We start from the raw sequence: 12,241 nt of genomic DNA, 5'->3' as shown, positions 1-12,241 counted from the left end.
GAAGAAGATCTTCTGTGTTCGTTAGACAGGGCAACAGAGAGTCCACAGAGTCCAGAAGAGTTTCTACAGCACTACAGGTGCATCAGCACAAAAACCCACAGACGCAAGAACAGTTTCTTCCCAAAGGCTATAACCACCCTGAACTCACACATGCACCGATAACACATTTCCCTCTATGAACCACCACTGTGCAATACCATATTCTATGTGCAATAACCCAACTGTATATACATAACACTATTTATTACATATTTACTTTTTTTTTAACACCAGTTTGTATATTTGTACATTTTATTTAATTTCTCTCTGTTAATACTGTTCATATGTATATAGTGCTGCAGAACTGCCAATGAGGTTAGGGAGCAGCCTAGCACTGCAATTATACTATCTGGCTTTACTCTTAAGCCATAAATCAGGTTATATATGTTAAACATATTTAACATATAATATAAGTTGTAATCTGGCATTTCATTGGCCCATCAAGCGTCCAATATCTCTGCTTCCATGTCCTTAACCAAGCATCTCTGCTGTGGTGCTGTAAGTGTACAACGTGTAGTAAACTGGCTGATTAGGTAATAATAATGATAATAAAAGTCACTATGAGCAGGGGGCTGATCCAGATGGGAGAAAGACTGTTTAACAAAATTCCTGATAAGTTCCTGATTTGTAAATGTTGAAATAAATGAGCAGAGGGGAGCATAAATTTGATTGCTGCTGAGCAAATGAAGCAAACAATTGTCGATGTAGAGGTGCTTAATAGTGTGAAGACCTAAATCTGACCAATGCTTATACACGGGGTCCATCAAGCCAAGTGAAAGAGAAAGGTTTTAAGTTACGGGGGTAAAATATGATAGGTCTGGAAGGCACAGAGCATCCCTAACTTGCTTTAAGATCCTGACTGAGTGACCAAGGACAAAATCTTTACTCTGAAGTTTGGTAGGTACGGTAGGTTTAGAAAACAGAATAGCATCAAGCGATGTACTAAAAATGGATTCAGGTTTGTGCGCCTCTATAAAAGGCCAGGAAGGACCGCATCCCTTCTGAACCGCAGGAACAGCTGAAGCATTATTCCAGAAAACCCACGTTCTGGCATTGCAAGCCCAATAACATTCCTGAAAACTGGGAGGCCTAATCCGCCCTCTGAGGTGGGTTTCTGTAACTGTGCCTTTACAATTCTACGTGGTTTATGTGCCCAGGTGAAAGGCATCTCAACTGAACAGTCTGCATGCATTAGCTAAATGTTAGTGTTTTATGTTCTATGATTATTTGTAAAAACATAAACAAACAAAAACACATTACAGGCATTGTAGGACAAAAGTATTGTTTTCAGTCCTCGTGTATTTTTGATAGTGTATTTGTGAAAAACTAATATCAAATGTCAACTCTTAGCCTATATACAAGGGCAAATTATTGTTTTAGCTGTTTGCATTGCAGCCAATTGTACAACTGGGAATTTTGTACAATGGGATTCACAGGAAGTGGAACTGTGCTGGTAAATTGGCTTTGATATGATGCCGATGACAAAACAGTTCTGCTCACAGTCACCAGCACCATCACCAAAAATGATTTAAACCATCAAAATGAACAAAGATACAGTTTGCAGTGTCAACCCTTTTTATTCAAACAGACCAAACAGGGGCTACACCTTCACTCAGCTTCAAAAGGAAACATCGCACTCACAAAGCTTTTAGTGCTGGCAAGCATTTCCAACAAATCACATGTTGTTTAAATTATACACCGAATATCGAAGACAAAACCTTCAGAGAGTTTCAGTCAAAGATATCATTAGATCAGAATCAGAGAGACTTTATTGATCCCAGAGGGATATCATACAGAGCTCAACACATTTATTAGACCTGTCATAAATTTGAGCCAGCGCAGGAACGTACAAATGTATTAAGCATCAATTCAAACAATAAAACATTTTTGTCTGTTAAGGAACAAAAGTGAATAACTGCAATTTTGCATTGTCAAAAAATTTGTTGACAATTTTAGTATTTAACATTTTTTGGTTGTTTTTTTGAAAAAAAATATTAGTTTAAAAATTCATGGAAAAAACAAAAATGATACATCAGCATTAAAAACGATTGTTTCAGTTAAAGAGCTTGTGCATACGTGTGCGTTAACCATAGCAGAAATCTAAAAAGGATTTCGGTAATTAGTCGTTAATCTACCCGTTAGCTGTGGCACACACCTCACATTGGGTGGTGGTCTAATAAATTGTTAAGCACGTATGTGTTGTCGCTACTTCAACATCCTGTAGCCTCTTCCTTTTACAGACAGAGCAAGAGAAAACGTAATGTGACTTTGGTTGTTTTAAAATTAACATTTTGTATTTGTACAGTACAACATGGACTCTGGCTTCATTAGTCCAATACATGTGCTTTATATAACCTCAATATTCTGACCAGTCAGCTCCCTTCACACGTGTAGTTCAGTTGGTTCAGACCAAGAAAAAACATGACACACTGTTGCCTGGTAGCACTGGTCCCCACTGAGATATAATGAGAGATATACGACAGAAATGTCTGACACCATGATGGAAAGGCAACTTTAGCAGTGTGAGCAGTAGTTTTATTATTCCACATGGCAAAATACACATCCCTGTAAACATTTATTCATGTTGTAACCAAAGACTGTAGATAAAATCAACTGATTTTGATGTTTTTCTGCTTTCATGTAGAAAAACGGAGAAAAAAGAGAGACTGGAATGCGAGGAATGCTGCAACTACGAGTAGCAAGCTTAGTTAGCAGGCTGCATTCATGAACTGCAAAAGCGCTACATAAAGACACAGCTGCTCGTTAGTGATTAAAAGCACATCAATAATATTCTTGTATTTCACTCATCCAACCTCAGTCTGTGTCACACAAACATTAAAAATGCTTCAAAAGGCACAAAATCCAGGGGAAGGTTTGGAATCATCAGTTATCAGGTGAAGTTACTTTATCGTTTCACTATGTTTATGCCTACTTTACTTTCACAAAAATGAAACAAACTGCACTTTGGTTCAGTTGACAGGTTTCAACATAAATCAAACCTATGGGATGGTCCAATGCAGAATTATGAACTCATAAAGTGGATAAAACAAAGGTGCCTGAGATTCCACCAAGGTTTATGTGTGGATCTAAACACCACGTATTCTTACATTTCTTTGCCAAACATGACTTTATCTGCCCCAAAGCATACTCACCCATCCCATCAGCAGTTATCCAGCTTTAAAAACTGAAAGAAGCAAAGCACCAGTTTAAAGTTAGAAAAAACGTCTCAGTTAAGTCTGGGAATATTACACTCCAGTGTTCAGGTCTTTGAATGATCCACCGCCTCCTGGCGTCATTTTCCCAGAATCATCCTAGAGGGAGAAAATCTTCGGGATATTTCCTCAGCCTCACATCTTGAGGAAACATTCCTTGGCATTGCTCCAAACCTGGATTCCCTGCAGTTAGGGAGCAGAAACAAAATCATCCAGTAAACTTGAGTGCCAGTTTTCCTTTCAACCTTAGCTAGCTGATGTGCGACGTACCTTCTTGCACATGCTGATCTGCATGACAGCGTAGTTGATGAGAGCTTCCCGTAGGTCTTTGTCTTTCTGCTCCTTGAAGCGCTGGATATCCACCCAGGCCTTTTCCACGTGCTCTCTGCAGTCAAAGATATATCATCTTTAAATCCGCGTCGATCTCGAAACATTTCCAACTGCTTTTACCCAAAACCTTCCCACACCAGGCAGCTTTCAACACTCACGCGCGCTCAATCGTTTTCTCCTTGACAGTCTCTTCACCCTCTGCTATCAGATCCTCCAGCAGCTTCAGCCTGGCCTCCCTCTGCTCAGGTGCTTCTTGTCCAAAAAGCTTGTTGGTCATGCCTTTGAAGGAGAATGTCCGCACGATCTGAGGAGGTGAAGGGGAGAAGGGACAACACTGAAAATTGCAGGTGTCTCCTAAAACTAGATCCTCCTCAAACTCGGAATCTTTAACATTTTAATCTTTGCTCAAGTGCAACTGAAGAGCGTCAGTATTTTCATGGATCAGGTTTCTGGCATGCAGTTTCCTATAAGCACGTCTTATCCTGCAGCTGATGGGTGTTCAGTTACTTGGAATGACAAGTTTCTATCAGAATGAATGTGTAAAAAGCAGAGATGGATGCTCAAAGCACAGTGACAAAGCTTTGGCTCTGTCCTCTACTGGGGAAATTATGGTTCAGCAAACTGGGAACCTACTGGGAGTCCACAGCTTCAGACTGGTCTGCTTGGATTTACCCAGGTATACAAACTCAGCGATAAACCTGAAGTTTCCAAGCTCTGCGCTTGGTCCAAAAGTTAAAGACATAACACAGTCCCAAAAGCTCACCATCTTGTTCTGCCTTTAATTCACAGATAGGTAAATCACACATCTGCAATGTGAAGGATTCCATATATGTTTCCTATGTAGCCGTGTGTAAGTGTTAACAGGCAAGGAAAAGGAATACATGTAGAACATGAGCAGTGTACCCCTGTAGCCAGCTCTTCACGCTGCTGCTTCTTCGAGATGAGATCCTGCGAGGCCATCTCCAGCTCAAACTGGGTCAGCTCATGTTTCCTGCACACTGCCCTGCCAGAGCGAAATACACAAGAATGCATCATGAACTACATGCTGCATGTTCAAACAGGAGCCTTTGGCACTGTAGAGGAACGAAAAAGAGGAGAGATACATAGACATATGTGACACATGCTACATCTGACTCTGAGATGCTCTTCAGCATCATGGAGAATCCATCACCACAGCCTACGCAGTAAAAGGCTCACTGGCCCACAGAGGAGAGCCTTTTTACCTGCGGTAGAGCTGGGCGATATATGTTTTTTTTCATTTCAGGCGATAACGATATCTATCACGATATAAGCCAAATAACTATATTTGTAAGATTTAAATGTGCCGTTGCTCACAAGTAAAATGTGAAATAATCAGCAGCTTGTTTTGATTTAAATATTTATTTCCCATAATAAGTTCAACAGGGTAGATGTACTTAAGGAACACGAGACTTTTTCAGATAAATAAAGGCAAATATTGCAAACTACACAAAAGGCAGCCGCTAAAGCGTTTAAGTTTCAAAATAGAACAAACGAAACAGACTAAACTGTCAATTCCACTTAGAAACAAAATATTAATTCTAAAAATAAATCTTAGTTTGTTTTACAGAAGAACAGACAAAACTGACTAACTTTTGTCAATATCAAATAAACTGAGAACTAAAAGGAAATTCTCGATCTCTCCTTGTTGTATAGCTGAGCTTTTCAAACAGTTTTAACAGTGACTTCAGTCTGACAAAAGCCGAATGACGAATCAGCGCTTCCAGTCAGAGACTGAGCTGCACCGCTTTATTGTATTTCCAGACTTGCTTTCGGCACATTTACAGTGCAGCTGCTCTGTTTTTGTCAGACTTGAAATAGCAGAAATACCTTCACACTACGAGACTTCTTTGGCTCTTCCGTTCGACAATCTCTCCGGCATTGGAACCATCATCTGTTTTCTCTTCGGTAACCTTTGGTCACGCTCGGTTGATTTTTCTAGTCGGCGCACTCATTTCCTCCGTTACCCGGGCGGCACGGCGGCTGGCTGCTTCCCAAACAAATACACATGTGCGGCTTGGCACTTGTGCTGTACGTAACAAGTCACCTGACGTGACGCTGCGGCTGTGATTGGTTCGGCTCTGCGCTACTTAATTTGGATTGGCTGTTCTTTTTTCTTTTTAAGAGGACAAGAGCGGCGAGGTCTATCGCGACAGTTTAATTTTTCTGTCGAGAAAAAGTTATTTCGCAACACATATCGTTATCGTTCTATCGCCCAGCTCCAACCTGTGGCTATTAGACTGTAAGACTCTGATTTTAAAACTCTACACGTGCACATCAACATGTTAGAATAGCATATATATAAAACATATCATTGTTTTGGCAGCACTCACTGGATTGACCGATCTTCAGAACAATAGGAAAGTAGCTGCCATCACCAGTGTGTGACTGTGTGTGTGAATGGGTGGATGACTGGTTGTGTAAAGCGCTTTGGGGTCCTTAGGGACTAGTAAAGCGCTATATAAATACAGGCCATTTACCATTTAAAGTCCAAGGAACTGAGTAAAAATCTAAGAAAGTAGGAAGGTTCCTCAACAACTGCTTATTCCAACATTGTCAGTTCAAAGATCTTCAAACCTGACTGAAATGTCCCGCTGCCCATGTGGACATGCCAGATGCCTCGTGGAGAAATGTTCTCTGGTTAAACAAGACAAAGACTGAGCTATTTGGCCACAATGACAGGAGGGATGTTTGGAGGAGCAAAGGTGAGGCTTTCAGACCTAAAACACTGGCAGCTGTAAAGAGCAGCGGTGTTAGCATCGTGCTGTGGAGCTGTGGTACTGGTACAAAGTAGACGGAATAACGAAGAAGGAACACCTTAGATTCTTCAACTTTATTACAGATCAACAGCTAAATCATTGCAACTTGTGCACAACTGGATACTCCAACAATGATTCCTAACAAATACTGAAACTGGCTTTGGAATGGGTAAAACAGGCTAACACGGAGCAGCTGCTGGAAAATCGCTCGGTGTCGCAGTTTGGTCTTACCTCAGAGCTTCGGCATAGAAAAGATATTCTTTCAGCTGGTCTGCATAGTGTTCCTCCTCCTCTAGGATGTCATCTATTGAAGCAGCATATCTGCAACCATGTGACAAAACACAAGATCTCACTTCAGCAGAAACACAGCTGGTGGTAACATCTGTAGCACTATGTGGTAAATCTATGTCAGGGAAACGTACGCATCCATATGATGACCCGCACTTTGCAGTCCATCTCCCATCTCTTTTTCAATGGCACTCCACTCACTGCAGTGAAGACATGGATGTGCACACATAAGTATAAACAGTACGCCACCCAGTGCAACATCTGACAACACAGCATCTTAAAAATGACGTTTTCTTTCCTTTTACTTAACACAAAACGGCACGTGAGCAGGGTTAGAAGAGTCTGTTACTCTGTTACTAGATACATCGTTAGAGCCATTCATCTCTACACTGCAAACCGGCCCACACTATGTGTGACAGCGCAACAAAACCACGCTATCATCCAAAAACGCCTCTGCCACTCGGCTTCACACAGGAACAAAGAAGACAAAAACATACATAATGTGAACATGCGTTCTACATATACTCAAGTAAACATTGCCAGTAGATTGTTTAGTTAAAACCCCAAATTGGCTCCAGTTTGAGGATATAAGGACAGATGGTGCAGCTTGTGAAGCTAAAACTCAGGATTTGTATTAAAACCAACTGAGAGAATGAGAAATTAGGCAATGAAACTTGAACAAATTAACGATCAGTACATTTTTCTTAGCCTTGCAGACGCATAATAAACTTGTCAAACCTGAAGACTCGTCCATAGTTTCCATGAACTTTAAAAACACCGTACAGTCGGTCAGCAACCCTCTACAAGAGACACACAGAAGGATGTTTGTTAACCTTAATGTTCCTGAGGTTAAGGACGAACTTTCACTGTTATTTTTGAAGTTCAGTATAAGTGACTCATTGATTTTTAAGCAGCTGTAATCACAATGTAAATCTTTGAAAACAAGTTCACCTCATCATGTCTGAGGCTGGATGATGAAGATGTCACTGTTGTGTTTAGAACTGGCTTCAGATATTTCCAAGGGGCAAAAGATTCAGTGTGTGTGTGTGTGTGTGTGTGTGTGTGTGTGTGTGTGTGTGTGTGTGTGAGACAGGCAAAAGTGAGACTTACTGCTCGTGCTCGGAGCAGCTGAGATGTGTGAGACTGCAGCTCATCGCTGTAATGCTTCATCTCCATGAAGCATCTGAGTGATAAAAGAAGAGAGACACATTTACACAAGATTCATATTTTTATTTCGTTTGATCAGCTCCTTACGAAGAACAACATCGATGCAAATGACCACCAAGTGCCTAAAGGTCCTTCCGCACACAAAGTGGCGTGCACTGTGGGAACTGCTAGGTTGCACAAACATCCTAAAACGTATCTTGCAGCTGATGATCGGCCTGCACTACGTCGTGGTTTGAAGTCGCTCATGGTCTTGACATGCATCACATGCACACTGCTGTCATCCTGCATTTCTATTGCTCATGCGAGAGTATGTCATACCCTGCCGTTCGCTCCCTGGCCAGTGGACACTGTGCTTTGCTCAATGCAATGGGAAACAATTTTTGCGTTGCATTAGTCATAAAAATGAATGTTATTGTTTTTTATGTGAAAATCCCTTATTGGTTACTTAAAAATATCTCAGAAATCATCAAAGACTGGGCTTAAACATGCAGGAAGGTCCAAACTAGTGTGTGTCTGTGCACACCCACAGACACACACTAGTTTGCGTATCTGTGGACATTTAGTTTAGGCTTCTGGCTGAGTGGTGGCAGAGTCTGTCTTATTTCTGTGTTGATGCTTTAAATTAAATGTTTTTACAAAAAGAAAATAAGTCTCTTATTAAAACAGCAACTTACTTATCTGGATTTCTCACTCTGAAGGTGGCACTGAGAGCCCTGAGCCTGGAATCAGCCTGCAAAAGGAGTTCCAGGAGATATTTACACTTACTGAACACTGAGAATATCTGCACAACTGTTAGTACGAGTTCAGCAACAGATGCTCGCAAATGTCCAGTACCTTTGCCTGAAATCCTGTCTCGTACACCGCTTCTTTCCAGCCATGCTCCTGACACACACACACACACACACACACACACACACACACACACACACACACACACACACACACACACACACACACACACAAGAACAGGTTAGTTACACTTCAGGAGTTCATCTATAAAAGATCAGCTGAATTTGCCCAGATGCCGCACCATGTACCTCAGTGAGGAAGTAGCAGAGGATCTTGTCATTGCAGAGGACTGGATGAGAAGCCACACGAAGAAGAAAGTTCTCGAGTCCAACCCTGCGTCGCTCCACAAAGTCAGGGTCCATGTTGTCTGCAGACAGCTTGTGCCACACAAACTCTGCCTGTATACATGAAGACCAACCATTTTCACTCGACCTATTCACACATGCATTTGTTTTTGACACTAGGCTTCTGTTTACATATATAAAGAAACCCCCCTTATCTAAAGGATCACTCCATTCAAGTTGTAGCTCAGGCGGTAGAGCAGGTCCCCTACTGATCCAAAGGTTCGTGGTTCAATCCCTGCTCCTCCAGTCTTGGGCAAGATACTAACCAAGTTGCTCTCTGATGCATCCATCAGAGTGTGAATGTGGTTAAACCGCACTCAGTTTAGAGTCAGTGCTTGTGAGAATGGGTGTGACTGGGTGAATGTGGCATGTTGTATACAGCGCTTTGAGTACTCCGGGACAGTAGAAAATGGCTGTATAAGAATCAGTGCATTTACCATTCCATCCAAGTCAAGCACGTTAGCATTAGTTAACATTAACAAGCAAGAATGAAATATTCTGGTGAGACATGCTTCATTAAATAAATTAGCACTAGCTACATCTAACTAATGCAGCTAGTGCTAATTCAGTAGCAGTTAGCTAGCTACTCTTAGCTTGTTTGACTGCTAACGTTATCGCTAGAAAAATCCTCTTTGATGCCACGTCACTGTTTGCTTTTCTGTCCTACTGTGGAATCTGCTTTGGAGTGTGGGTTGTGCTATTAAGTGGATGCTAGTCATTAGTGACATTAGTGATTAATGAGCAGGGCCAAGGCGGTCTGGAGGAAACATCACATCCTTCACAAAGAAATTACTCTACAACTTAATGTTGCATTTTGACCCATTTTAAAATTCAGCAATAAAAAGATTAATACATGACAAATCATTATATGTCAGTGTTATGATGGTATTAATCATGTGTCATGCATTGTATGAGTAATGACAAAGATTTTCAGCTCAATATTGACTAAGCCTTCAATTGCCAGAGTTAACTGGAAGTGCTTACACTTGTGTTGTCATATTAGATTATATATTTCTTAAAAGACACTTAACAAAGTCACACTGGACTCACCCTCTTCTCAGGCAGAGGAGGTACCACAATGTACGGATAGGTAACTATCAGGTAGTTCCGCAGCAGTTCAAACTCACTGTACCTCCTCCACAGGCAGTCGGGGGCTGGGTTATGGCCTTCAGCGACTGCATCCATTGGCCTTTAAAGAATGGACCACAGTAGAATTTTGTTCTGTTTTTGCTGAGCCAATAGATGCAATTCACGCAACATCACAAGAGGAATTACAGATAAAATATATACAGTGTGAAAACCTCACAGCTTAACCCACAGAACTTCCTTTCATACCAAAGAGGCTAACAGCATGCTGTGCTCACCTTGTTTCGATCAGGTACACAGTGAACGTCTCCTGCATGCTCACTGCATTTTTGCCGCTCCTCTTCTCGGCCTCAGCTACGCAGATCTCCATCCTGCGCATGAGGGTCGAGCCCTCTTCCACCATCTGAGTCGACACAACAAAAGAACACATGATTTGGCCCTGACACTTAAACCAAGAAACACAGAAGTCAGTGAGAAAAGCTGAGGTAACATTAGTCAGCGAAACAACAAAGCCTCAGACGGGTATGGTGTTTTATCCTTCAACACTTGATGTTCTTTACAATGACAAATATGAATGAGTTGATACCACTAAAATCTTTTGGTGTAAATTTAATTACGAAGAGTTGGTAGGAGCAGGAACCAAAAGCAAAGAGGAAGTGAGAGCTGGAGTTTTATTTTTTACACAGATATTGTCACATGTTCTGAATATGCATGACGTGCACCCCACCTATGCCAGCTGGGTTATGCTCCAGCCCTGAATTGGACAATTAATGAAGAAAATGGATGGATGACGGAGTGTATCCCTGACACAGGTAGACAAATTGATTCCATTAAGTTCCTTAAATGAAAGACAAAAACGTTTTAAACAGACTCCGTGACTCTCACATAGTAATTCGTGTTTGTTGACTCGTAGGGTGAACAACTACTCTGACTGCGCTGCATCCCAGGAACATGCACAACTCCAACCTTGTGTTTTCCTTCAGCTGTCTCTAAAACATGCGCAGCTCGATCATCCATCAGCTCCATGCTCCTCCCTACGCTAACAGCTGTTTATATGACGCACGCGATCCGCTTTTATAGCCAAATTAACATGGTAATATCCGCAAAATGAGTTAAACGCAAAAACATTACTGAGCACAGTGATATGCTGACGTGTATGGTCCTGCATGTGCTAGACTGTATGTAAGGAGCCTCTGCCCTGAGCTTTAGGTCAACGCTAAATGCCATGTAGCGTTGAATAACGCGCAATGACAAATAAAAACGAAACAAATGAGCAGGTCAACCGGGATAAAGAGAAGCTACGGTCTCACAGTGTTGTTCAAGCTGCCATCCGCTCCCGTTTGGTCTGAATCATCGTCAGTCCCCAGCGACTCTTCCCTTCCATCATCCGCCATCACCTTTCTCTCCGTGATGTTGATGTTGATCACGGCGCATGCGCAACACGTCCCTTCATCCTCGAACTCCCCCGTCCCGTGGTCGTTAGAGCCGTGCCAAGCAAAACGGGTATTTTCTGAGATTACACAGTCACATATTGATGGAAATACGAAATGTGTGTTTAGTCAGCGAATCGCGATTTTAAGGAAACACCAAGCTACAAGCTAGTTTTCATCTACATGAGTGGTGCTCAGGGAGAAGCAGGGGTGTGTCTGGAGTGAGAACTAGGGTGCCACTGACCCCTCCCACCATCACCACCAAACCTTAAATTAACACTTTGCAAAAGTGTTCTTGGGCCCTGAAGGAAAAAATGTCCATCCCGGTTTTCCCTCCAAGGCACGAGCGATAAGCAGAGTTCTGTCCTTTCCTTATAAGATTCCTAATTATTCAAAGTAACACTCAGATATGCCATTCAGCGTGTTAGTACGAGCTCGGGAGCAGCTTGGGAGAACAAGAAAACAGAGACTGCTTTAGGTTGCCTTCCCAATCGACTCAAAGGTTTATTTAGTACATAACAGCTTATATAGAGGAAAAAAAGGTTCGTGTGTCAGCAAGTTCTCAGTTCAAACCGGTACAGACCAAATAAGGAAACGTCTTCCTGCCTTGTGAGCAGAGAAGTATCCTTTGTGTAGTTTCTCTCTTCAGCTACAATTTATGATCATCCCAGCAAAATACACTCCTAGACATAGAATACAGAGTTCTTTCATTAGTGAATTCTGAAACAAACCACCTGGCCTTTAACGAGCCTTTTCCAGGAGATAAAGAAAAAGGGAGG

General features: G+C 41.8%; 1 protein-coding gene across 1 annotated transcript; it reads right to left on the bottom strand.

Moving 5' to 3' along the window:
- Positions 1 to 1,602: 1,602 nt before the first annotated feature.
- On the bottom strand, positions 1,603 to 11,474 carry LOC146649073 (sorting nexin-4-like). Its single transcript, XM_085385719.1, has 14 exons — positions 11,343 to 11,474; positions 10,311 to 10,435; positions 9,997 to 10,135; positions 8,851 to 9,000; positions 8,648 to 8,695; positions 8,488 to 8,543; positions 7,757 to 7,829; positions 7,385 to 7,446; positions 6,781 to 6,846; positions 6,590 to 6,679; positions 4,485 to 4,584; positions 3,740 to 3,885; positions 3,522 to 3,636; positions 1,603 to 3,434 (listed from the first exon to the last, which is right to left on the bottom strand). The coding sequence occupies exons 1-14, from the start codon at positions 11,424 to 11,426 to the stop codon at positions 3,387 to 3,389; spliced, it is 1,302 nt and encodes a 433-aa protein (XP_085241845.1). The 5' UTR covers positions 11,427 to 11,474; the 3' UTR covers positions 1,603 to 3,386.
- Between the last annotated feature and the right edge of the window lie 767 nt (positions 11,475 to 12,241).

The sequence above is a fragment of the Rhamphochromis longiceps genome, linkage group LG17 (genome assembly GCF_057381845.1).
Source record: "Rhamphochromis longiceps isolate RC_006_pf linkage group LG17, R_longiceps_female_GT1.1, whole genome shotgun sequence".
NCBI lineage: Eukaryota > Metazoa > Chordata > Actinopteri > Cichliformes > Cichlidae > Rhamphochromis > Rhamphochromis longiceps.
The sequence above is the reverse complement of the archived record's forward strand: the minus strand, read 5'-3'. Positions and strand labels throughout refer to the sequence as shown.

Excerpts from the sequence above, each read along its gene's own strand:
- LOC146649073 (XM_085385719.1), bottom strand. The coding sequence starts at position 11,426 with ATGGCGGATGATGGAAGGGAAGAGTCGCTGGGGACTGACGATGATTCA. Across the intron at positions 8,544-8,647 it reads AGACAGGATTTCAGGCAAAG|GCTGATTCCAGGCTCAGGGC; the intron begins GTACTGGACATT and ends CTCCTTTTGCAG. Across the intron at positions 3,435-3,521 it reads AGATCAGCATGTGCAAGAAG|GGAATCCAGGTTTGGAGCAA; the intron begins GTACGTCGCACA and ends CCCTAACTGCAG.